General features: G+C 61.0%; 2 protein-coding genes across 3 annotated transcripts; both read right to left on the reverse strand.

Annotated features, from left to right (window-relative positions):
• Positions 1-1,148: 1,148 nt before the first annotated feature.
• Positions 1,149-11,110, reverse strand: CCNT1 (cyclin T1). Of its 2 annotated transcripts, XM_082496323.1 has the most exons (9): positions 10,894-11,110; positions 9,650-9,731; positions 9,209-9,337; positions 8,267-8,327; positions 6,824-6,886; positions 6,399-6,444; positions 3,890-4,053; positions 3,462-3,532; positions 1,149-3,050 (listed from the first exon to the last, which is right to left on the reverse strand). In XM_082496323.1, exons 1-9 carry the CDS (start codon positions 11,067-11,069, stop codon positions 1,617-1,619), a joined length of 2,226 nt encoding a protein of 741 aa, XP_082352449.1. In that variant the 5' UTR covers positions 11,070-11,110; the 3' UTR covers positions 1,149-1,616. The 2 variants fall into 2 exon arrangements, 1 of the variants encoding a protein (XP_082352449.1); XR_014270098.1 differs by lacking the exon at positions 3,890-4,053 and having other exon boundaries at positions 2,976-3,050.
• A 371-nt stretch (positions 11,111-11,481) lies between these two features.
• Positions 11,482-23,892, reverse strand: ADCY6 (adenylate cyclase 6). Its single transcript, XM_082496353.1, has 22 exons — positions 23,753-23,892; positions 22,238-23,063; positions 20,466-20,615; positions 20,237-20,358; positions 20,005-20,116; positions 19,781-19,908; positions 19,423-19,581; positions 19,195-19,336; positions 18,981-19,109; positions 18,348-18,373; positions 18,098-18,245; positions 17,617-17,714; positions 17,443-17,530; positions 17,250-17,366; positions 17,022-17,180; positions 16,160-16,335; positions 16,048-16,077; positions 15,484-15,613; positions 15,112-15,375; positions 13,245-13,449; positions 12,413-12,537; positions 11,482-12,335 (listed from the first exon to the last, which is right to left on the reverse strand). The coding sequence occupies exons 2-22, from the start codon at positions 23,060-23,062 to the stop codon at positions 12,207-12,209; spliced, it is 3,462 nt and encodes a 1,153-aa protein (XP_082352479.1). The 5' UTR covers position 23,063; positions 23,753-23,892; the 3' UTR covers positions 11,482-12,206.
• Between the last annotated feature and the right edge of the window lie 1,680 nt (positions 23,893-25,572).

The following is a 25,572-nucleotide window of genomic DNA, read 5'->3' on the forward strand; positions in this document are numbered from 1 at the left end:
ACCGGCTTGGTCCCAGGGCACCATCCGGGGGTCAGGACGCCCCCCAGCTCTTACCCCATCCCCTCCCAGTTTCCCGGCACAGCTGAAGACCGACGTTGCTCCCGCTGATTAACAGAGTGATTCACTGCAAAACTCGATAACCCAGAACCAGCCAGCTTCCAAGAGAGGCTCCAAAATCAGCGAGGGACGGGCCTTTGCCGGGAGCCTGAAACCTAAAAAACATCCCCAAACCAGCAGGGGATGGGTTACCGAGGGCGCTGGCAAGGGTCAGCAGCGCTGCTTGCTCTTTAAAACCAAGCTCAATGTGGAATAAGAGTTTCACAAAACCATACAGAGACAGTACATTTATTGAAAGTTGGAAAAGTGAAGTCTGAGAACAAAGGAAATTGGTTTGTTTTTTTTTTTTTTTCCGAAACAATTCAACCAAAACTTGGGTGGTCGCCCTGGCCCAGGGTTGGGGTTGTGGTAAAAGCCGTTTCCAGCTCAGCTGTGAATAGCCGTGTGCTGACGGGATCCCCTGGAAAGGCTGCGCCGGGCACGGTGACCCGGCCTTGCCACCCTACACGGTCTCATCCCACATCCCAGTTGGGAACCCACCACGCTGCTCCTCTCCAGACCAACCCCTGTGCAGCCGCCCACCGAGCCCGCCACGCCATTTCACGCCAAAACCCGGCTCTACATGCGCTGGCAGCACCACCCGCAGCAGCACAGCGCCGCCCTGCTCTGGGGCAGGTGCCTTTGGGCACAATCCCACCCCAGGTGCTCAGCACCACTCGTCCCTGCCAGCCACGGGCAGCTCCGCTGGATGCTCTCCCCCCAAAAAAAGCCCTCAATCCGTCACCTCAGCCAGCCTGAAATGCCACCGAAAAGTCCCCAGCAGCCCTCAGCACCTGCACTGACCCCAAAGCCCCCACCACTGCCAGGGGTTTCCAGTGGAAGCAGTGGGATCTGCAGGAGGGGATGAAGATGGGATCCCAAAACCAGATCGGCTTTGGGAGGGAGGAAACCTGCCCCACAGCAGGTAAAGCAGCTCCTGTCACCCCGGGGGCGCAGCACCCATCTCCCCCACCCCCCCCCACCCCGAGCCTGAGCGGCCTCTGGTCCCTGCCCTCCCTTCACACTGCTGCCTCCCCTCCGTCCCCCAAAAGCTCCCGAACACGCTTTCTGTCACCAACAGCTCGAGCAGAACCACCCCACAAACCCTCGGAAACCCTCACCATGGTCCCCCGCAGCACCACAAAATTAAAATAAACAAAAACACTAAGGTATAAGTTACTGCTTAAATTATTTGTAAAACGTCTTAAATTTTCTGTGACATATTTTAAATACCCCCCCAAAGCCCCCCCACAATGTGTGTTCCCCAGAGGGGGCTTCAGTTCTAGCAGGGACAGAGCCCACCACTAACTGGAAGTTGATGGGGGGGGAGGGGGGAGCAAGGAACAGAGAAAGGGTTTCTTATCCTTTCACAGCTTCAACAACTCCGCGCTCTAAATATCAATAATAAAAGTTATATAATAAAATAGTTCTTCGTGAGGCAGTGGAGATCGAACAAGCCCTTTCATGCCCCTGCAGGGGCAGCCCAGGTTTGGGCTTGGGCTCAGTAGTAAAAAGGGGCTTTATTTAGGGAGAGGGGGGAGGGGGGGTGGTGGTTCTGAGGGCAGGGGGGGTGGTCGGGGCTTGTCCGTGTTGGCGGCAGCTCTGGAGCTGGTGGAAGCCCGGGGGTTCAAGAGCTCGCCGTACGAGTGGAAGTCAAAGGCAGGGGGCTGGGTGGGCTGCATGCCCTGCGCGCTCAACAGCGAGTGCAGCATATTGACCGTATCCTGGTAGTCACTGGCCTGGTTGGCGTTGTGCCCGTTGGCCCCCGTGGGACCCTTGTCCGATTTGCTGTGGGTAACCCGGGCTTTGTTGGCCTGGGGTAAGGGAAGGTTGCTCGCATCCGAGCCATGCCCTGGGAGGTGGGCCGCCCCGGGGAGGTGGGGGTAAGGGAATGGCATGCCGGGGCCTTTGGAGGTTTTGCTGACTTTGGGCTGGTGCTCGTGGGATGCGGCCGTGGCCGTGGCAGCGGCAGCGACTGGCGCCTCCTCTAGCAGGGGCCTCTTGCGGGAAGAGGCGAGGGGACCGTAGCTCTTGTGGGGCACGGCGCTAGGCTGGCTGCTGTGTTTAGAGTCTCCTGGGCGCTTGTTTGCCATGCTGCTGGGGCCAGTGCCAAGCTGGGCATGTAAGTGTTTGTGAGAGTGGTGGTTGTGGTGGTGGTGGTGGTTAGAAGAGTGGCCCTTGTGTTTCTCCTTAAACTCCCGGTTCTTGACACTGCTCTCATCTGAGGAGCCGTGCCTCTCTGCGGCGGTTGGCACCTTGATCCGCATTTTTATCTCTTCCTGCTTGGAGGAGAGTGGCCTCTCCCCACCTCCACCTGCGACTGGGATCCTCAGCTTCAGGGCCGAGGCTTTGTCACTCTTTTCAGGGGCGGGAGGGCGCTCGGGGTTCTCCGAGCCACCGATGGGAATTTTCAGGATGATCGGAGAGGGGTTGCTGTCCTGCTGGACTTCTCTCTCCCGCTGCTGTTGGACTAGGAGATTCTGCGCTGCGAAGGCATACTGAGACCGCACGTTGGCCTCCATGTTCTCCAGTTGCCGCTTCTGTGCCGCCAGCTCCTCAGCGTGCTTGGCCCGGTACTCCTTGAGCGACACTTTGGCTGATGGGGCATTCTTGCCGCTCTGCTTCTGATAACCAGCGCCATCTTGCTGTAAAGGATGCTCAGCAGCTGACGAGCTTTCATTAGTCCTGTGACTCTGGCCGATCTCCAGCTTGGCTGGAGGATGCCAGTGCTCAGGCTGGGACATATCCCCACCGCTCTGGTCACTGGGCGAGTCTGCCGTGGCCGGCAGAGACGGCCCTGCTCCAGCAGTGGAGGATGTTGACATGCTCATTAACCCAGCAATGTTCATGTCCGAACTATTGTTCCTGGAAATCATGTTGAGGATTGTCTGCTCTGACAGGCTCTCATCTTCACCGTGGTCATCAACCTTTGACTTCCTGGCTGCTTGAGAGGCCTGGAATAAAAGCAGCAACCAGTCATTTCCTTTGGGCTGCCACTAGAGCTGGTTTGATGCAAGCAGCTCACCCAGTACAGTGCAAGCTCTTGTTTAAAGACAAGATCCACTTTGTGTCCCCCCCCCAGTCCCTCATTGCAGGAAAAGACCCAACCACTGGAAGCGGGATTGCTAGTGCGGTTGAAAAAACCAAGGTCTCTACAGAGTTAATTCAGAACAGATGAACTCGAGCGCTGAAGCAACATTTTGCAGACACAGAGTGTTCAGATTCCCCCCCCCCCCCACACACACACACGCCCTTCAGACACTGTCTTGCATTGTCATAGTGGAGATGTCACACAGCCTCATGCACACAGAAGAAATCACAGCCTGTGTTCTCCTGCAAGCACCCGCGGTCCAAAGCATTCTTACCCGCCAGTTCCGGATACGTTTAAGCCGGTTGGGAGTTTTCTCAAGAATCTGCAGGAATTCATGAGTCAGTTCTGCAGAGGAAACACAAACCCAAGCAAGAGAGTCAGAGGCGCACAGACCGGACCTAGTCCATCAGGGCAACCCCCTACGTACTGACGAATGGAGCTACTGATGAAATGGAGCTACTCCAGGAGGGGAAATACTGAGAACTAGTATCACTGACCACATTTAAACTCATCTCACTGTGTGCCTTTTGCCATCTCTGTTGTACCACAGAAGCTGCTGCTGCACTGGCAACCTTGGCAAGACCTGAAGTCCTGGAGTCCATGAACTGGCTGGTGGTTGTGTTTGACTGGCAGACCCAGGAACAAAGGTGCCAAAATAACGTAAGAGCCTTTGGGGGGGGAAAACCTCGCTCCAAAACTTACCATCTAAGAGCTCCAGAGTTACAGTGCCATCAACGTATTCCCACCAGTGCTTCCCGTCCGTGGAGACTGGGATCTCCCAGTTGGACCACTTACAAGCCAGGTGGATACAGACGCAGGCCACAACGGGAGGGGTGTACTGCAGGCTGAAGGTGGTCAGGTGCAGGCTGACGTCACCAGCAGGGAGAGAGAAACAGAAAGCCATGAACTCCCAAGCCTGAACTTCAGCACTCACAATCGCCCACTGAACAGACGCTGCACAAGAGATGGACGTGGTGGGGAAGTCCCTGCCATTCCTCCCCCAGTACAACCCTACTGTTACGGGCGTCTCTATCCCGCTCCACCGATTTGCTTGTTCCTTCCCTGTTCTGCTGAAGATAATTTGGGTCCAGGCAACTCTGTCAACTCAACAATCTGTGGCTCAAGAAGGAGCAGCGAGGCACGCTGCCGCCTCACTCCAGCTCTCCTCCAAGGGAGAAAGCGAACGGCTGGGTTTACCTGCCAGCCCCCACCTCTGCTGTGGGCTCTGCTCAATCTGAGAAGAAACTAAGACACTTCCAAGTGCAACTCCTGGGATGGCGTTCAAGGAGCAAACTGGCCCTCTTAAGCTTTTAAGGAAGGGTCCGGTCTTTCCCAAACAATTTTTAGCAAAAGCACTGAAGCTTTGGCTGTGAATAGCACCATAGGCTGGAGTGACTCAGGAGCATCTAAAAGGGAGCCTGGCTGCCTATCAAGTATTTTCATTAGTAAATTATTTTGCCATGTGACAGCTCAGACGTCATTTCTGGGAGGTCTAGCACTGAGAACAGGAGAACCAATGGACTAAGAAAGCACCTTACTCTCTACCTGCAGAAACACCAGGTCCAATAAGCCTTAGAAACCAGGACAGCAAGTTGGTACAGGATTTGCCCACTGTCACACTCACAAATCAGCCCTTTCAAAGAGCACTTGATGGAAATGGTGCCACTGAGCATCTACGTGTAGCCACAGGATGGCATTATCTGCATTTCTTCGCCATGCTCAGGTTATTAATTCTTCCATCAATGCAATGCGGAGAGACAGAGATATGTATCTACAGCCAAAAAGTCTAAAGCCATTTCATGGATATTGGATTTATCTGTACACCAAGAAGTCAAACCCAGGAAATTCAGAGCCTTTATCCAGTCTGCCAAAGTCAGAAGTGAAGTTAAGGTGCAAAAAGAGCCTTAACTCTGCCCCATAATGATGCCAGAACGAAATAAAAGTTAAACATCTGTAGCTATGCCTGATAAATCTAGTTCATCACTGAAGCACCTTAATCAGGCATTTCATGGCACCACTTTAAGGCAAAACTGAGGCTGCCTGGCTGCATTTCTCACTTTCTGCCTGGATTTCTTTCAAGTATAACCTTAACTCATAATTCCTTGGTTTTGCAATTATTGCTGCAGGGATAAAACACGTTTCAAGGATGCATTTACCCACACATTACTAACACCGCCTTCCCTTTACACTAGTTTATGCAGGAAACCCACACAGTGCCCTTTGGAGCTAGAGAGCACCTTCAACAAACAATTCTCCCAGCACGGCGTGGAGGTGAGCGGGTAACACCTCTCACTGGCACAAAGGAGAGAAAATGACTCGCCCAAGGCCACGCACATTCACGGCTTGGCCAGGGCTTGGAAGCATTCTCCGACTCTGCAGCTTCCCCTGTGCTAGCATCTAAACCATCTTTTTCTCCCATCCTTTCACTTCTGCGAGCTCTTTCACAAAACCACCAGATTTTCCGTGTCCACAACTTGCTCTGTTCCAAACATTAACTCCATGATTTGCCAGAAACTGGTAATCCAGGAAATTACATTTAAATAAAATCGTTAAATCCCAACACAAGGGCTGGTATCAGCCTTGCAGTGAAAACCTAATGACAAAACTACCCAGACCTCTCAGGGTGAAAAAAAACTAGGGGCTTTTTTCCTTTCCAAAACTCTGCTTTCACGACTGCCTGTCCAGTCATGCAGGCCAGACAAGGCTATCGTTTTCTCTTGCACCACCTCATGCCTGTATCCAACTTCCTTTTTTCTGCCTTTACACTCTGGATCAGCCTCTTCGGGGTACAAACTATATTTGTTGACAATTTGCACAGCACCTAGTTCAGTGAAAACCCTCTGACACTTAGGTACTAAGCAAGTAAAAATGTATATATTCGTTTCAAGTCTACTTTTTTGTTTTGGTTTGAGGTTGTTTCTCTTTTTTTTTAAAAAAAAAAAAAAACAAAACCAAAACTTTTACAACTGTCTAACTCCCCATAAAAGAAAACAGTCAAGTTCCTGAGCGTCCCATCTGCCTTGCTTATATGGCCGATTGTGCAGCTGGTTTTGACCAGCAGCTAGCAGGAGAAAGGGTTCCTGCTCTTTCTGAACCAAACTGAGCGATCCACAGCTGCTCGCAGGCTGACCAATGCCCCAGGGGTCACCAGTAGCACATCTCCTCCAGATAAGACCCTCTGTCAAATATGAATCAGTTGTAAAATAATAACCTGTTGGTAGCCATGAAGTAGGAAGTTTGCGCCAAGTCCTTGCTGGCTGAAAGAGAAAAAGAAAAAGCAGGGCGTTAGTCTGCATATCCTGACAAATATTATTACTTTTTAGTACAAGACCCATGGGCCCCTCGCTACCACCCACACAATAAGACACCCAGCACAGTTCGACTAACTCTATGCCATACCTAGAAGGATTTTAGAAATTCCTGTACATAGAATGCTTTGCATGGTTCAGCAGAGCCACAACATCATGTCAGTCATTTGCAAATGCCCCTATTTTGACATTTATTGTGGTTCTCAGGGAGACTTCAGGCAAGTTCTCCTGAAGCTAAACACTGCAATGTATTTTCACGGCTCTTCTCTATCAAGCGGAGGTTACACGGAGGAGAAGCCACAAGCACCCGACATCTGACATCACTTACCTCGCACTAGCTGTGTGCACTTCACCACGTGGGTATGGGGGTGGTCAATAGTGATCTCAAAACCTGGAAGAACACAGACATACAGCCATCAGAAAACCAGAAGCACACCCCCACGGATCTACGAACCTCACGTTTCCTGCTCCTGGGGGACAAGGCCTTCTCCCTTTCCCTCCTACAGCTCCTGCTCTCCGCTCGGAGGCAAGCAGGAATAGAGGAGCCCGTTTTCCTGTATCCAGAAGACTCAAATTCTCCAGTCACAAAACCTGAAGGTCACTGCTGCTGCCAGACCTCCAAGCAGCTAAATGACTTCTGTGCTTGAAAGACCTCACTGAAAACAAAACAACTATTAAGTATTTTAAAAATAGCAGGACAAAGCCTCTTACAGCAGCTGGGAGGAAGGAGAAGACAATGGCATCTGCTCAAAGGAATTTTTGTCACCCAAAAAGCTAAGAGGAAGCAGACGTTTTCCCTTTGAAGGAGCCTACAGCACTAAAGACAACTGAACTTAATCCTTGCTTCAGTTTCCTATTCAGTTTGGGCATTATGTTTTAAAGAAAAAAAAAATTTCAAATGGGTCCATGTGTGCAACAGATTTGGTTCTTCCCATGCAGAACATTCTAGAAGAACTGAGACGTTAAAAAAGGCAACTGGAGAACCGAGTCGTTGCAGAGCTGGGGTCACAGTTTAGCCACTGGCTTGCCAAGCCAACGCATGCGACCCATCGACACACTTGCCCCTCCTGTCCCCTTGCGTGTGAAGGACTAGCGGCGTTTACTCTGAACCAAGTCAGAAGTAACAAAAGGCCTACTGAGTATTTTGCAGTGGAACGCTATCTACAAACTGCCTCTGAAACGGAACATATGTTAGTAAAAACAAGTTTTAACAGAACATTTTAGAAAGGAAGAGGATACTATATCCAACAGCCACAGCCCTAAATGTAGGCTCCAGCTTCTACTTTCAAAAAAACCCAAAAACTGTTACTGGTTGTTGGTTGTTTTTTTTTTTCCCCACATTCAGCTATCTGAACAGAGTATTAACTTTCAACCCCAGTTTTGTTAGACATCTCTCAGTGCAAACTGCTTCCTGGCCACAGGACTAGAGCATTATCGAGTTCAACAGCACAACGGAGGACAGAGACCGGTGTCCAAGTGGTACAAAACCTGTTGGGGGGCGGGGGAGGAAAGAGACGAGCCACACTTCCGTGTTTTAATTTCTCTGAGCATTGAACCTGACACAAGTTACACCTGAAAAAACTGATGTTAAAAGGAAAACAGGAGTGGGTGTGAAAAACAGGGTTTGTTGCCTGGACTCTTGCTCTCCCACTGGCCAGCTGTACATCTGCCCTCCAGCTGTGGAGAAGACTGTGCGGTTAGGCTCTCCGCTCTGCGGAACACTCCTGGGTCTGGGATTCGTGTGGCAGCCCGTCCGCTTTGAAAAACTTACCCAGGGTCTGCAGTATTATGCTCTCTAGAATGACCAGGTCTTGGGCTTGTTGCAGGTAAGCCTGGGGTTGAGAGGACAGGCAAGTTACTCACGATGAGGCACTCCGTATAAAGCCTGCACATTTCTAACACCCTTTTCTCAGGGAGGCAAAAAATAGCAAAGGGGAATCTTTATGCCGATCTGCACTGGGGGAACTGGCACAGATTCCCTGCCAGAAAAGAGAAAGCAGAGTGCTGGGGTGGACCCGCTCCCCTGCTAGTGCTTCTGCTAGGGGTGGCTGCTTCAGGATCCACAGTGGCCCTCTCAGTCCTGGTCCCTCACACTGCACAGGACGGCTACATGAGCAGTACAGTAGAGGAATTAGCTGCTTTTTTTTTTTTTTTCTCTCTTAAGCTTTCCTGGATAAAGCTGCCCCTTTTCAGCAGGGTTGGCTGCTCAGTTCCAGGTAAGACGGGCTGTCTCGAGAGATGGGGAATCAGCAACATTTTTAATAAACCCACCATTAAATGTGTGGGGACAGAACAGAACCAAACTGTGTACACCACCTTCTGCTCTGCCACAGACAGTACTCAATCACAGCAGCCAACATCCATGCCCTCCTCAGAAGCTTTTCACGCAGACACTGTTACACAGCACATCTGAGTCACATTTGCAGCAGCACAGCAGAGGAGAACAGAAGAGAGGTTGCCACAGAGCAGGAAAAAAAAGCCTTCTGCTGTACAGAAGCCAAAAAGCTCTCAGTAGTGTAAGAGCAGTCGAATCGGAAAGCTGTCACTGACCATCCTAGGACACAGCTGCTCACTTAGAGAGCGGGTACTGCTGAACCCGATTTAACGAGATGCTGTAGCCACGCGATTCAGGATGTAGCACGCTTCCGCCATTCCCATTCCTTGTGCCTCCGCTCCTCACATCAGAGCCCAGTTCTCCATTCTTGACACTTACCTCGCTCTTGGTGTCTAGAGGAGGTTCCTGGGGATGCAGACAGGCATTTGCTACCTTGATAACGTAATCCAGCTTGCGAGGCTGCTCCTCCACCTTGGCTGCCAAGAACAGAGCTGCTGGTACCACCGACTTCAGAGAAAACAAACGTTATTTTTTAAAAAGTTAATGAGTTGAAGATTAAAGCAAATAAATTAGGCTAATTCTCAAGTCTAAAACAAATATTCCTTTAGGAAACAAAGCCTGCGCAAGTCCAAACATCACCAGAAGGGAAAAGGGTCTCTGGTGACTACAGGCAACTATGAACCACCCTTCCCTTTTCCAAGCCCCCTCCCCAGGGTCAGTCCCACCACATCACCCCCCAGGCTGGCTGCCAGGCAACAGCAGGAGCAGTGCTCGGGGCTTCCCAGCACCCCCCACCCTGCCAGACCCCAGCACACTTACGTTCCTGTGGAACTGGGTGAAGGACTGCACCATATAGAAGCGGTGCATGTACACGATGGCCGTGTTGATGGTGAGTTGGGAGCTGATGAGGTGGTTAAGGAAACACACAACCCCAACAACGACCCCTGGGCAATGCCCCCAGCTCCCCAACATCCCACCGGCACCGGGCCGGGCCTCGCTCTCCCTGCTCCCAGGCTGGGCTCTCCTCATCTCTCCCTGCCCCTGGGACAGCCCACGTCCTCCCCACATGCTGGCATAGCTCTACTTGCACCCGAAACGAGCCTGGCTCTCCCCACCCCCCAGCACAACTCTCCCCGGTCCCAAAACACTCTTGGCTCTCCCTGCACACGGGCCGGGCTTGGCTTTCCCCTCACCCCAACATAACCGTCCCCGCTCCCGAAACGGGCCCGGCTCTCCCCGGGCCAGACTCAGCGTCCCCGCTCCCAAAACGGTCCTAGCCTTCCCCGCACCCCGGCATAACCGTCCCCACCCCCGGGACAGACCCGGCCCTCTCTGGTCCCAAACGCGTTCGATTCTCCCCCCTCCTGAAACGGCCCTGGCTCTCCCCGGGCTGAGCCCGGCCTTCCCGGCACAGCTCTCCCCGCGACTGGGTCTGGCTCTCCCCGGTCCCAAAACAGGCCCGGCCTTCTCCGCACTCCGGCATAACCGTCCCCGCTTCTGAAACGGGTACGGATCTCCCCGCACCCTGGCATAACCGTCCGCACTCCCGAGCCGGCCCCGGCCCTTTCCGGTCCCAAAAACGCGTTCGGTTCTCCCCTCTCCTGAAACGGCCCTGGCTCTCTCCGGGCCGAGCCCGGCCTTCCCCGCACCCCGGCACAGCTCTCCCCGCTCCCGAAACGGGCCTCACTCTCCCCAGTCCCAAAACGGGCACGGCTCTCCCCGCTCCCGGACCGGGCTTAGCCTTCCCCGCACACCGGCATAACCGTCACCGTCCCCGCTCCCGAAACGGACCTCACTCTCCCCGCGGCCGGGCGTGGCTCTCCCCGGTCCCAAAACGGGCCCGGCTCTCCCTACTCTGGGGCCGGGCCCGGCCTTCCCCACACCCCGGCATAACCGTCTCCTCTCCCGAAACGCGCCCGGCTCTCCCCGCGGCCGATCCCGGCCCTCCTCACACCCGGGCCTAGCTCTCCCCGCGGCCAGGCCCGTCCCTACCCGCTCCTTGGCCTCCCCGCGACGGCGGTAGTACCCGAGCGCAGGCCGCGCGGCCTAGCGCGGCCGGATACACGTTGAGGCGCTGTCCCATGTCCTGCAGCAGGTTGGCCGCCTGCTGTCGGTACGAGAGCTCCTTGTCGGGGTCGAGCCCGGCGCGGCGCGAGGGGCTGCGGTCCAGCTGCTCGCGGCTGAAGTACCAGCGCCGCCCCGCCGCGCCGCCGGCCCCTCCGCCCGCCGAGGCCTCCATGGCGATCTGCGCCCGCGCGCGCACGCACGCACAAACGGACGCAACGACACGCCGGCGTCACAAGGGCGGCGGCGCGCCCGTATCGCTGCGCCTCCAGGCGGGGATAATGGGAGACGCGGTGGGACGCCTGCGCGGTTGGCCGCGCCTGCGCGTTCTGACGCACAAGCGTTGCTAAGGGGCGGAGCGAACGGCTGCCCCGTCCCAGGCACTTCCCGTCAGCCCCCGCGGCGCCCCCCGACCCCCGGCGCTTCCCCCCCCCCCCCCCGCGCTCTGGGCTCCTGGAGGCACCGGGGCCCGGCCCGCACCGCGGGGTCCCGGCTCGGCCTCCCCCGGGGATCCCGCCACACCCCCCCCGGGGCCTGAGCCCCCCTCTTGGGCCTGCCCCCACACGCCCCACACGCCAGGCCACAGCTCGTATCCAAAGTGAGTTTTTATATATAATTTATCTGTACACACGAAGGACAAAGTACCTCAGGTCTGCGCTGGAGGGGGAGGGGGGGGATCCTCCTCCCCCCCGGGCTGAGCTCCCACCCCCACCCCAAAACTGCTTAAAAAAAAAAAAAGAAAAAAAGTCACTTCATTATTTTTTTTTTTTTGCATTTAAAAGTAGGGGAGCTGCCCCCCCCCCCCATCTCCCCACCGGCAGCCCCCCGGGAGGGAGGGGGACCCGCGGTGGGCTCTGGGGGGGACCACGAAGGTGCTTTGCCTGCACCCCCCCAGGCAGGCGGCACTTCAGTTTGGCACGTGGAGGGGTGGGGGGAGACCCCTACCCCAACCCCCCAACCCCCCCTTAGCCCCTTCCCCGGGGGGGGGGCCCTCATCTCCCCTCTTTGGCACATGGGGGATTTCAGTTGGGGGCAGGTGAACCCCAAACCCCCACCCGCAAACACCCCGCTGCGGGGTTGGGAAATACCCCCCCAAACACACTGCCCTGGGGGGGGGGGGGGGGGGGGGACGACAGCAGGGAGCAACCCCCTCCACCACCTCCCTTGTGTCCATTTCTCCCTTTTTCCTCTTTTTGTTTGTTTTTGTTTTAAATATGTGGATTTGGGGATTTTTTCTTTTTTTGCCTCACCCCGGCACAGGCTGGGGGACATGTGCCCGGGGAGGGGGGGGGACCACGGCAGCCCCCCCCACCTAACTCCCTCCAGGTCCAGCATTGAGGAAGTAGGTGGTCATCTCCCCCTTGCCCTTGACCTTGACCAGCCCCCGGCACTCCAGCACGTAGCCCTTGGCTGCCAGCACCTGGTACAGGTCTGTTGTCACCTGAGGGAGGGGGACAGGGGGGTGAGGGGGAGGCTCTTGGGGGGTCCTGTCCCTCCCCTCCCTGTCCCCCGGCTGACCTGGATGCGGTCGGGGACGCCGGTGCTGTCCATGCGGCTGGAGACATTGACGGTGTTGCCCCAGATGTCATACTGCGGCTTGCGCGCCCCGATCACCCCCGCCACCACCGGCCCCATGTTCAGGCCTGGGGGGGGGGAACATGGAGTGTCACAGCCCCCCCACTTCCACAGGGGAGAGGGCAAAAGCGGGGCGGGGGCAAAGGTTTGTGTGTACAAAAAGGGGTGGAAAGGCAAAGGGGGGTGGAAAGGGGTGTGCAAGGGCTAAGGGGGGGCGGGCAAAGATGGGCAGGGGGGGCAAGGGTTTGTGTGTGCAAAGGGGTGTGCAAGGGGTAAGGGGGGCGCAAAGGGGGATGCGGGCAAAGGGGTGTGTGATAATGAAGGGGTGTGCAAAGGCTCTGCATGCGCAAAGGAGTTGGCAAATGGGTGTGCAAGGGCGAAGGGGGCAGGCAAAGGGAAGGAGGTGTGCAAAGGGTTTTGTGTGCAAAACAGTGTGTAAGGGGGTGTCTTGAGGACCTTGTGTGCAAGGGCCGGTGTGTACAAGGGGTAAGGGGCAGCACAAATGGGATGTGGGCAAAGGGGAGGGGACGGGGAAGGGTTTGTGTGTGCAAATGGGTATGTGAAGGCAAAGGGGGGTGCAAAGGGGGGTGCAAAGGCAAAAGAGGCACGTGAAGGGGTGTGCAAGGGCTAAGGGGGTCACAAAGGGGAAGGTGGGCAAAGGGGAGGGGGTGGACGAGGCTTTGTGTGTGCAAAGGGAGGTATGAGAACGAAGGGGGGGTGCGAGGGGGGTGTGAAGACAAAGGAGTGTGCAAATAGGCGTGCAAGAGGCACTCACCGATCTTCATCTGGAAGTTGTTGAAGGAGTGCTCGTTGATGTACTTCATCTGCTCCATCAGGTGCATGGCGTAGTCGGCCAGCGCCGCGATGTGGCTCCGGCCTTCCCGGTCGTAGGTGGAGGCATTGAGCCCCGAGGCCGCCATGTAGGTGCTGCCGATCGTCTTGATCTTCTCCAGCTGACGGTACTTCTGCTCACTAATGATCTGGGGGGGGGGGGGGGGGGGGGCGTCACCCAAACCCCACCTCTCCAGGGCCCCGTGCATCCCATCTTCCTGCACCCCATCCATGCTGTTCCATGGCCTCTCCAGCACCCCATCCCATGGTCTCCCCGTGCACAGCGCTCTATGGTCTCTCCAGCACCCCGTGCACCCCATCCTATGGTCTCCCCATGCCCCACACATGGTGGGCCACAGCCTCTCCAGCACCCCATGCATCCCATCTCCTGCATCCCATCCCCATGCACCCCATCCCATGGTTCCATGAACGCTGCTCCATGGCCTCTCCAGCACCCCACACATGCTGCTCCACAGCCTCTCCAGCACCTCGTGCATCCCATCCCCGTACACCCCATCCCATGGTTCCATGAACGCTGCTCCATGGCCTCTCCAGCACCCCACACATGCTGCTCCACAGCCTCTCCAGCACCTCGTGCATCCCATCCCCGTACACCCCATCCCATGGCTCCATGAACGCTGCTCCATGGCCCCTCCAGCACCCCATCTCCACGCACCCCATCCTCTGGTCTCCCCATGCACAGAGCTCCACAGCCTCTCCAGCACCCTGTGCACCCCATCTTCCTGCACCCCATCCCTGTGCACTCCATGCACGATGCTCCATAGCCTTTCTGGGGCCCCCTGCACCCCACACATGCTGCCCCACAGCCTCTCCAGCACCTCGTGCATCCCATCCCATCACATTGTAGACAGTAAATTATCCATGGCCCAGCAATGTGCCCTTGTCGCCAAAAAGGCCAATGGAATCCTGGGCTGCATAGGGAAGAGTGTGGCCAGTAGGTCGAGGGAGGTCATTCTCCCCCTCTACTCGGCACTGGTGAGGCCACAACTGGAATACTGTGTCCAGTTTTGGGCTCCCCAGTTCAAGAGGGACAGGGAACTGCTGGAGCGAGTCCAGCGAAGGGCAACTAAGATGATTAAGGGCTTGGAGCACCTCCCTTATGAGGAAAGGCTGAGAGAGCTGGGACTCTTTAGCCTGGAGAAGAGAAGGCTGAGGGGAGACCTGATTATGGCATACAAGTATCTAAAGGGTGGGTTGAAGAAGGATGGAGCCAGGCTCTTTTCATTGGTTCCAAGTGACAGGACGAGGGGCAATGGGCACAAGTTAGAACACAGAAAGTTCCGTTCAAATACACGGAAACAGTTCTTTACGGTTCGGGTGACAGAGCACTGGAACAGGCTGCCCAGGGAGGTTGTGGAGTCCCCTTCCCTGGAGATTTTCAAGACCCGCCTGGATGCAGTCCTGAGAAATGTGCTCTAGGCAATCCTGCTTTAGCAGGAGAGTTGGACTAGATGATCTCTAGAGGTCCCTTCCAACTCTGATAATTCTGTGATTCTGTGATTCTGTGATCTCCATACACCCCATCCCATGGCTCCATGAACGCTGCTCCGTGACCTCTCCAGCACCCCATCCCCGTGCACTTCATCTCCACACACCCCATCCTCTGGTCTCCCCATGCACAGAGCTCCACAGCCCCTCCAGCACCTTGTGCACCCCATCTTCCTGCACCCCATCCCTGTGCACACTCCATGCATGCTGCTCCACAGCCTCTCCAGCACCTCACACACCCCATCCCCGTACAGCCCATCCCCACGATCCACCCCATGGCACCCCACTCCACCCTCCGGCACCTCGTCGAAGTCGGCGATGATCTCGTTGAGCAGCCGCAGGCACTCGACGCCCTCATTGTTGGCCTCCAGCTCGACGTAGAACTCGGAGAAGTTGCTGATGGAGGCAAACATGACAGCCACACACTCGCAGGACTGATAGTAGAGCTCGTCGTTGCGACGCTCCCGTGCTAGGAAATGCGCCGCCACGTCCTTGGGCAGGATGTTGTGCAGCAGCCGCCGGTTGTACGCCTGCAGCTCCTCCATCTCCTCTTTCTCGCCCGTCGCCTGCATCACACAGCGCCATATGGAAGCCACGCTGGGCTCCTGCGTCTGCCCCGGGGGTGTGGGGAGGGGGTTGGCCCCGGCCTCTGGCCCCTCGCCCCCAGGTCCTACCTGCAGCTTCCAGAGGAAGTCAAGGCGGGCGGTGGACTCGACCTGCTGCGCGTGCAGGTACAGCGCCAGCGCGAAGATGGCCAGGATGACGGGGGTGACGTACCGCAGGGCCACCTTCCCCTCCGCCGGGCTGCGGGCGGCCCTCACCCGCTTGAGCCAGGGTGCCAGACGAGCCCATACCCACCCCAGGGACCCCAACACAACACCCACCCTATAAGATGCACCCAATCCCCATAAGATGCACCTATTCCAGGGACCCCAAACCTATGCTCAACCCCTTAAAGTGCACCCACCCCAGGGACCCCAAGGCTGCACCCACCCTGTAACATGCACCCGCCCCAGGGACCCCAAACCTGCACCCAGACCCCAAAGATGCACCCACCCAAGGGATCCCCCAAGATTCACCCAACCCCTAAGATGCACCCACCCCAGGGACCCCAAGGCTGCACCCATCCCATAAGACGCACCCACCCTCGCAGCACAGACTCCCAGGGGACTCTCCTGCTGCTGCCCACCCTCACCCCGCTGGTCCCAGTTCCCCGCTGGTCCCAGTTCCCCGCTCACCATTCGCCCTGGGTCACATTGAAGGAGGGCCTGGGGGGAGAAGAGCAGGGGGTTAGCAGGGTGAGGACGGGGTGGGGGGACGACCCCGAGTGGGGTGACACCGGGCACTCACAGGGCATTGGCCACCACCAGCAGGTCGGCGTTGTCGAAGAGGGCGGCCTGGGGCCCCTCCACCAGCACCAGGTAGGTGGCCTCGATGGCCACCATGAGCAGCAGCTTGCCGATGCTGCTGATGTGCAGGAAGACGGAGCAGGCCAGCAGGCTCAGCACCACACTGTAGTTGAAGTACTGCGGGAGAGACACCGCGGGGATGCACCGGCGTCCTGTGGGGAACCCCTGCTGCCACCCCACACCCACGGGGACCCCCTGCCAGCACTCTGCACCCTCAGGGCCTCTGTGCCAACTCCCATGGAGGACCTTGCACCCGCAGGGACCTATGCCAGCACCCTGTATCTGCAGGCACCCTGCGCCACCACCCTGTACTCTTAAGGACACTGCACCTGCAGCACCCCATACTCTTGGGGACCCCATGCCAGCACCCTTGGGGACACAGCACCTGCAAGGACCCCATGCCAGCACACTGCATCTTTGAGGACACCATGCCAGCAGCCTGGAGGATACTGTGCCTGTGGGGACTCCGTGCTGGCACCCTGTACCCTCAGGGACCCCGTGCCAGCATCCTCGGGGCCACTGTGGCTGCAGGGACCCTGTGCCGGCACTCTGCATCCTCAGAGACCCTGTGCCAGTGCCCGTGCAGGACTTCGCACCCACGGGGATCTATGCCAGCACCCTGCATCCGTGGGGACCCCATTCCAGCACCCTGGGGGACACAGCACCAATGGGGACCTCCTGCCAGCATCTTGCATCCTCCAGGACTCTGTGCCAGCACCCAAGGAGGACCTTGCACCGGCAGGGACCCACTGTAGGACCTCATCCCAGTGCCCTGCACACATGGGTGCCCCATGGCCACTCACCTCAGGGAAGTCACAGGCCAGCCCGTCGTGGTGGCAGGGGCCCGCGGGTGTCCCCAGGGAGAAGTTGAGGGCCCGGAGCTGGCAGGGTCCCACAGCTTCGGGGGTGATGTTGAGCTCATGGGCAGCGCAGTCCCGCAGGGCCACCCGGCTGCAGGCAAACTGGGAGAGGAGAGAGGGGTGAGCCAGTGTCCCACAGCTCCCCACAACCCCCCAACCCCACGCCCCTACCATGTTGACGAAGGCGGCAACGAAGACAAGGAGGATGGTGAAGACCCCGATGATGGTGCTGTGAGCGCGGGACTGGACAATCTTCTGGGACAGCCGCTGTAGGGCGGTGGGGAAGAGCTGTGGGTGCAGAGGGACCCCATCATGCACCGCTGAGCCCCCCCTCCATCTCCCCACCCGTCAGCCCTGTACTTACAGTGATGCAGGAATAAACGGCGCAGACGAAGAGGATGGCAGCAAGGAGGATGAAGATGCTGACGTAGATGCCAAGCATCAGTGGGGAGCTGGGAGAGAGGTGGCCATGAGCACCGGGGCTGGGGACCAGGGGTTGGGGGCGGGGGGGGGGGGGGGGGGAGAGCATGGCACTCACTGGGGGAACACCACGATCTGGAGGCAGCAGATGAAGCAGAAGACGAGGAGGGTGCAGGCCACGTAGCCAGCGAAACGGTCATCCACCTTCTTGGAGTACTGCAGGGAGGAGAGGGGTGAGCCAGACTGGGCAGAGGGGGACAGAGGGGACCCCGAGGGGATGAGATGGAGACGATGGAGGGGCCAGGACAGAGGGGACCATGGAGCCAGCAGGATGGAGGAGACCCCAGAGATTAGAGAGGTCAAAGGTGACCCATGGCTGGGATGGGTAGGGTGGAGGTGACCACAGAGGCTGGAATGGAGGAGACCACGAGTCAAGGAGAGAGAAGACCCAAGGGATGGAGGGGATGGCGTGAAGGGGAACAGAGAGGACCCCAGGGGATGGAAGTGAGATGAGTGGAACAAAGGTGCTGATGGGGCCAGGACAGAGGGGACTTCAGGGGATGGAGGGGACTGCAGGGCTGGGATAAAAGGACCCCCACCTTCTTCTCCAGCTCGGGTGTCTGGAAGGTGAGCAGGAACTTCTTGACGTGGTCCTTGCGGAGCTGGTCGATGCTGCGGGCGTCAATGGCCCGGCTCAGGAACTCATCCACCTCATCCTCAGGGTTGAGAGCCTCCTGGGCACCACGGCTGGGGGCACAAGGGGGTCAGGACCCCTCCAGGCCACCAACTCTGCCCCAGAGAGGGGCTGGCTGCGACCCCTGCCAGGTATCCGGGCATGGGGACACTTACTTGTCCTTGCTGGAGTCATCAATACCCTGGGGAGACACAAGGGAGATGGGGAGTGTCAAGGACACTGGCATGGATGGGGGGGACCCCATAGATGGCAAGGACAGGGGTCACAAAGGCCACCAAGGATGGGGGACAGAGTCCCAGGGGTAACCACTAAGGATTCCCCAAGCCTGGCAAGGATGGGGGGGTCCCCAAGGGTCTGCAAAGGGAGGAGGGAGGGGTCCGGGGGGGGTTAGTCTGACACCAGTGAGGATGGGGGACCCCTGAGGGTCCCCAAGGCCAGTAAGAACAGGGGGGGTCCCCAAGAACTGGCGAGGACAGGGTGTACACCTCGGGATCCCCATGGGCTGGTGATGATAGGGGAGATCCCTGAGGGTTGGTGATGATGGGGGGACACCTGGGGATCCCCATGGGCTGGTGACGGTAGGGGGGATCCCCGAGGGCTGCTGAAGGATGGGGGGGGAGACCCGGGGGTTCCCCGAGGCCGTGGGCTGTGGCAGGCAGGAGGAAGCAGGCGAAGGCTGCGGGCAGGGCTGCGGAAGCCTAATGGCAGCCACAGAAAGGCGGTGAGCAGCTGATACTGCCACGGCGGGGGCTCCCTGTGCCCAACGTCCCCACCCCGAGGCTGCTCACCATCTGCCGGAAGGCCTTGGAGTCCTTGGTGCGGGAGAAGGAGCGCTCGGGCACCCAGCGCGGCACCAGCCCTTCCGTCGAGTTGGCACGAGCCCGCTGCAGCTTGGCCAGGATGGCTTTCTCCTCCTTCTGCGGGGCAATGCAGCCGTGAGAAGGGGCCACGTCCCCCTCTCCGCCGTGTCCCCCCCCACCACCACCGTGTCCCCCGACTCACGCGCTTCTGGCTGCAGCCGACGATGAGGAAGGTCTCGATGTTGTGCTCCTTGAGGTAGGCGTTGCGCTCACCCCCGTGGCCCGGCTCCACCTCGTAGTCCCCGTTCAGGTACTGCAGTGTCGCCCAGGTGATGTGGATGCGCCTGGGGGATGGGGGGGGAGGGATGAAGGCGCTGAGCCCCCATGCCCCCCATCTCGGTCCCCATCCCAGCCCCCCATCCCAGCTCACCCGGCTTTGCCGCCCGCTTCCATGTGGTTGGCGAGAGTCACGTCGTTGGACCAGACGTCGAACTGCCACTTGCGCAGCCCCAGGACGCCGCAGTGCACCCGCCCGCTGTGGATGCCCACGCGCATGTTCACGTTCACCCCCGTCACCTCACGCACCAGCCTGCGGACGGCACCGGCACCGCGTCACCCCGGCAAGCACCGGGGATGTGCCAGCACCAGGGATGGGCACCCCCAAATTGGGGTGGCACTGGGGACATGCCAGCCCTGGGGTTGGGCACAGCACCCCCCAGGGTTGCAGTGGCAGCAGGGATGTGCCAGCACCGGGGATGGGCGCGATGCCTGTGCTCTGCCCCACTCACGAAATAGCCTCGATCATGTCGACCCCCATCTCCACGCAGCAGTGCGCGTGGTCCCCGCGTGCCTCCGGCAGCCCCGACACGCAGTAGTAGCAGTCCCCCAGGATCTTGATGCGCAGGCAGTGGTTCTCCTGGGGAAGATGGGCAGGTCGGGGGGGGGGGGGTTCCAGGACTCCCCCTCCCCCCCCGCCCCCCAAAAAACACCCCACCCTGGCTCTGCCACTCACCGCCGCCAGCTTGTCAAAGCGAGCGAAGAGCTCGTTGAGCGTCATCACCAGCTCCTGGGCCGTGCACTGGGAGGCCAGGCTGGTGAAGCCCTCGATGTCCGCGAAGAGGATGCTACCGGGAGGAAGAGCATGGGCTGGGGAAGGACCACACATCGCCCCGCACCCCCTCGCCTGGTGACAGCTCCCTCCAAACCTCACCGATCCCCAGCCCGCACCCCCAGCCCCACGGTACCTGACGTTGTCGTGCTTCTGGATGTAGATCTTATGGAACATCATGTCCTCCTTCTTGGTGTTGATGTCCTCCTTCATCTCCATGGCCACGTGCTGGGGCAGCACCGAGAGCAGCAGGCGCTCCTAACCCCAGCGCCATCCTGTTAGCAGGTGACCAGGACCCCACCAGACACCCCCCCTCCCCCAGCCCAGCATGGCAGACCCCGCTGTGCCCAGGACCCCCAACTCACCTGCTGGCGGTTCTCGCGCTGGAGGTGCAGGCGTGCCTGGATGTAGCCACGGGTCTCCTGGAAGGCCTGGCGCTGCGACACCTCGGCCGGGTAGTGGGTGCAGACCCCCACCACATTGGTGCAGAGGAAGATCAGGGCGTTGGCGCTGAGCTGGTGGGGGAGGTGGGCTCAGCACGGCCACCCAGGGACCCCCAGCCCCACAGCAAGACCTGGCCAGCTCTGCCACACTCCTCTGCACCCCAAAACCCTGGCTCTGGGGTATGGGGGGGTGCTGTCAAGAGGAAGAGGGGGGCTGCAAGGGGGGACATGGGGTAGGGAGAGGTGGGGACCTCAGAATTCAGGGCAGGGGGATGTGGGGATGCAGGGACCCAGGGGACACAGAGGACCAGGGTGAGGGGGATGTGGGGCACCTAGAGACATGGGAAACCGGGGTGGGGGGGTTGCAGTGCCATGGGGGACCTGGAGACCCAGGGCCGGGGGACATGGGGCACATGGGGCCGCAGGAAACCAGGGCACGGGGCATGCAGGGACCAGGGGGGACGGGGGGGGGCAGAGGGGACCTTGGGACACAGTGGACTAGGGCAGGGTGAAGGGGGGGGGGGATGGGAGACACCTGGGGACCCAGTGCAGGGGTGACACGGGGACCCGAGGATGTAGGAAACCAGGGCAGAGGGGATGTGAGGCTGCAGGGACCTGGGGCACAGGGGACATGGGGACCCGAGGGGTGGGGGGGGGGGGGCAATGCAGCCAGGCCCCACGGGCCCTCGGGAAGCGGAGGAAGCCGGGGGAGGGCCGGGAAGCGGAGATGGCTGCAGCGGGAGCGCTGCGGTTTCCCCCCTCCCCGTCCCTGTCCCCGTCCCCCGGGACCAGGGCCAGGGCTATTTATAGAGCTCCGGCGGGCTGCGAGCGGGGGCCACGCACCCACACCACCCCCCCCCCCCCGACCACGGGTCACAGCCCCATCACTCCCGCCCTGCAGGGTGGGCACCGCTCTGGGGGGCTTCCCCTCTCTCGTGATCCCCCAAACCCCACTGGCCTCGGCTCACTGCCCCCCCCCCCCCCCCCCCCTCCCTTCAGCATCGCATTCCTCGCCCTGTGCCCCATGGGGACGGCACGTGGCCCTGGTCCCGGCCAGGCAGGGCGAGGGTGACGAGTGGCCCCATGAAAGGAGGGGGAGCACAGCAATGCCCTACCGGGGGCTGCGAACACAGCCCTGGGGACACCCCCTGCCCCCCAGTCCCCCCTTTGCATGCAGCACCCTGCTGGGAGCACCCGCCACCCCGCGGGGAGGCAGGACAGGGGACACCGCGGGACTGGGTGACAGCCACCCCCCTGCCCTGGCCCTGCCTTCCCCCTCGGGGGGTTTCCGCCAGCACTACAAGAGGGGCTTTGTGGGTGCCCCCCCCCCCCCCTCCCCCCAGCACAGCCCACAATGGCAGGTCTGTGCGCAACCCCACCGGGATGAGGGGCCCCCGAACCCCCCGCATGGGGCTGCGGCAGCAAAGCGACCCCCGGGCCACAGCACCCCAGCATGGCACACACACACCCCCCCCACACACACACACACACCCCCCAGGCGCCCCTCCCGCATCTAGAATTTTCCATGTGCAGAAAAGCTCAATTTTGCAGAGAGGGATTCAGGGAGCCACTGGTGGGGTTGCCCCCCACCCCATGCCACAGGCGGGTAGGACCCTTTTGGCGCAGCCCCCCCCCCCCCCCCTTCCTCCCCCCCCCCCCCCCCCCCGTGTGTGTGTGTGTCCCCTCAGCCCTACCTGCTTCCAGAGGAAGGGGTCAGCAGCGTTGCGGTGCCAGGCGATGGCGAGGTGCAGGACGGAGAGGAGGACACCGGCCAACACGGCCGCCCGCATCCGCACTGGCAGCAGCGTGTAGGTGATGTAGATGAAGAAGACGCTCCACCAGACGCCCTCAGCCGCGCTGCGGGGCGCGACGGCCACCGTCCCCAGCGCCTGCACCCCGGCCAGCAGCCCCAGCACCACGTAGCTCACCACCCACATGTAGTCCTGGGGGAAGGCGCTGCGGCTGCACAGCACCATCAAGAGCAAGAAAAGAGCCGTGGCGCTCGCCAACGCGGCGGCCGCCGGTACATGCGGGGCGCCGGGCAGGCAGTGGAAGAGCAGCATGACCCCGCAGACCAGCACCAGCACCCCCATCAGCACCGTCAGGCTGCTCTGGTTCATCTGGAAGAAGTAGCGCTGGTAAAGCCGCTCCAGTTTGGCCGACTGGAAGCGTTTGGAGCGGAAAACCTGGAGAAGCCGCCGCCAGCACTCGCCAGCCGATGGCCGCCCCCCAGCCCCCTTCGGCCCCTTGGCTTCGCCGTCCTCCAAGCCCAGGTCCACCGATTTGAGCCCCAGGTCGCCTACAGGCCCCTTCTTGCCGTAGTGGTCCTCCTGCCAGGTGCAGCGCAGCCCCCGGGGGGGCCCCCCGCCCCGCTCCATCTCAGGGTCCTGCAGGCAGCTCATATAGCGGGGGCCGCAGAGGGCGGCGCGGGGACGGGTGCCCTTCTTGCCGTTGCGCTCCCCCCATGCCGTCTTCCGCTCATCCACCTTGGGCACCAGGATGCCGCTGAACCACGACATGCTGCGGGTGCCGGGAAGGGATCAGCACTCAGTCCCCCACAATGACACCCCGAGAGGGACCCCGGTGCCCACAGGGGTGCGAGGCAGCATTTTTCCCGCCTGGCAGGGACAGGCAGCCAAAAACCGCGATGTCCCACCCCGGGGGACGCAGACCCCCAAGCCCCAGCTCTCCCACCAGCCCCATGGCGCCTGCAGGTGCCGGTGTCCCGGTGTTCGGCCCTGCCGAGGCCGCCCCGAGCCCGTCCTTCCCGGCGCAGCGACCTGCGGCAAAGCTGGAACCGTCCCGGGCGTCCCGACCCTGTTTGTCTTGAACGGCGGCCAACGGGGCTGTACCGGGCGCCTCGGCCCCGGGGCACCGGGAAACCAGACGGGACGTGGCAACCGGTTCCAGCCCCGGGCAAACGACGGTGGGGAACGTCCGCCCGGGAAAGGCCGGCCCCGGCGGCGGCCGCCTCCCTGCCCGCCTGCCCCGGGCACGGCCCGCGGGGAGCCCCGCTGAGCCCGGCCCGTGCACCCCGGACCCGCCAGCGCCCTCCCGCCGCCGCCCCGGGCACCCCCCGCCGCCGCCGCCGCCGCCCCGGGGCCCAACCCGGTGTCGCGTCCCCCCCACACCCCCCACCGCACCGGCCGCCGCGCAGCGCCCCGCTCCCGTTCCCGTTCCCCGCCCCGCTCCCGGTCGGCCCCGCTCACCTCCGCCTCCGCCGCCCGCGGGGCCCCGCGCCCCGGCACGGCCCCGCCGCCGCCGCCGCCGCCGCCGCCTGCTCCTACACGGCGGCCGCGCTGCGCCCCCGCCGCCCCATCCCGCGCCCAGGCCGGGCCCCCGGTGGCGGTGGCGGCCCCGGTCCCGGTCCCGGCCGCAGCTTCGGTGCTGGCCCGGCCCGCCCCGGCCGGTACCCGCCCCCCCCCCCCCGCCCGCCCGGATCCTCTCCCGGGCGCTCCCGGCCGGCGGCCTTAAAGGCGCAGCGGCGGCGGCGGCCCGGTACGGCCCGGTACGGCGGGGGAGGCGCGGGCGGCGCGCGGGGGCGGCGGGCGCGCGCGCGCGCGCGGGCACGAGCGGACCGGCACCCCCGGGGCTGCGCGCACACACACACACACACACACGCGTACACACGCACCGCCGCGCTGCACCGACATGGCGGGGACAACGGGGACACGCGCAGCCGGACCCCCCCCCCCCCCCGCCAGCACACACCCACGCCCCCCCCGTGCACACGCCCCCCCCCCCTCTGAGTGTGTCCCTTGCACACCCGCCCCAAGTGCCCCCCACTTCGCCCCCGCGTACCTACACACCCCCTTGCACACGCGCGCAGCCCTGTTGCGCGCACACACGCGCGCACACACGCGCCCCCCCCCTTCGCGTGCTTGCACGCACACACACGTATCGCCCTGCGCACACACTACACACCCCTTAGGCATCGCTGGCATGCACGCGTGGGCACGCTCTGGCACACATACACACCCCCGGTTTGCACACGCACACACACACATGTGGACATACACGCGCAAATGCATACATTTTGCACACCCTCCCGCTTGCACGCACACCCACCCTTGCACACACGCACACCCACCCTTGCACACACTCACACCCGTTTTGCACACGCACATACATCTTGCACACACACCCCTCTCTTGCAGTCACACGCACTCCCTGACACACACACACCCTTGCACACACACGCCCCCCTTGTGCACACGCACCCCTTGCGCACACACACCCCTTGCACACCCCCCCTTGCACACACACACCCCTTGCACACACACTCTTGCACACACCCTCGCACACACCCCTTGCACACACACTCTTGCACACACGCCCTTGCACACACACGCCCCCTGCACACACGCCCCCTTGCACACACCCCCCTTGCACACACACTCTTGCACACACGCCCTCGCACACACACACCCCTTGCACACACCCCTTGCACACACACTCTTGCACACACGCCCTTGCACACACACCCCGTTGCACACACACAGCCCCTTGCACACACACCCACCCCCTTTTGCACTCCCCCCTCTCCGTCAGCACCCCATGCCCAGGAGGGCGCAGGGCACCCCCTCACTGGGGGGGGGTGTGTGTCCCCCCCCCGCCCCTACCCCACGCGTGTGCGTGGCTCAGGCCCCGGCATCCCCCTCCGGTGGCCGGGACCCCCCCCTCCCTCCCCGGGCCCCCCCCGCAACGGCGGCGCCGGGCCCCGCGGCCCCCCCCGCAGCAGCGCTGGGCCCCGGGGAGCGCAGATTAATCATTAATTAGCAGCCGCCGCCGGGCCCGTGTCCCTGCGGCCCCACGCGGAAGTCCCGCCGAGAAGGGGAGGGGGGGGGGGGTGTCACCGGAGCCCGGCGTGGGGGACGGGCCGGGGGCACCTCGGGTGACAACCGGTACGGGGGGGGGTGTTGTCCCTCCACCGGGTGTCCGCACCCGCCGCCGCGGGGATGGGCGCTGAGGGTCTGCCCGCGCCTCGCCCTGCCCCGGGGCCGGATCCTGCCCCTGCTGGGGACCCCCG

Source organism: Vanellus vanellus (assembly GCF_965231255.1).
Source record: "Vanellus vanellus genome assembly, chromosome: 28".
Taxonomy (NCBI): domain Eukaryota; kingdom Metazoa; phylum Chordata; class Aves; order Charadriiformes; family Charadriidae; genus Vanellus; species Vanellus vanellus.

What these genes read in the sequence shown, in the direction of transcription:
- CCNT1 (XM_082496323.1), bottom strand. Translation starts at nt 11,069, where the DNA reads ATGGAGGCCTCGGCGGGCGGAGGGGCCGGCGGCGCGGCGGGGCGGCGC. An exon ending in TCACCCAGTTCCACAGGAAC is followed by an intron (nt 9,338 to 9,649) that starts GTAAGTGTGCTG and finishes TTTTCTCTGAAG; the next exon opens with TCGGTGGTACCAGCAGCTCT. An exon ending in GTGCACACAGCTAGTGCGAG is followed by an intron (nt 6,445 to 6,823) that starts GTAAGTGATGTC and finishes TTTCTCTTTCAG; the next exon opens with CCAGCAAGGACTTGGCGCAA.
- ADCY6 (XM_082496353.1), bottom strand. Translation starts at nt 23,062, where the DNA reads ATGTCGTGGTTCAGCGGCATCCTGGTGCCCAAGGTGGATGAGCGGAAG. An exon ending in CACCCGAGCTGGAGAAGAAG is followed by an intron (nt 17,715 to 18,097) that starts GTGGGGGTCCTT and finishes TCCTCCCTGCAG; the next exon opens with TACTCCAAGAAGGTGGATGA. An exon ending in TGGCCTGTGACTTCCCTGAG is followed by an intron (nt 16,336 to 17,021) that starts GTGAGTGGCCAT and finishes TCTCTCCCGCAG; the next exon opens with TACTTCAACTACAGTGTGGT.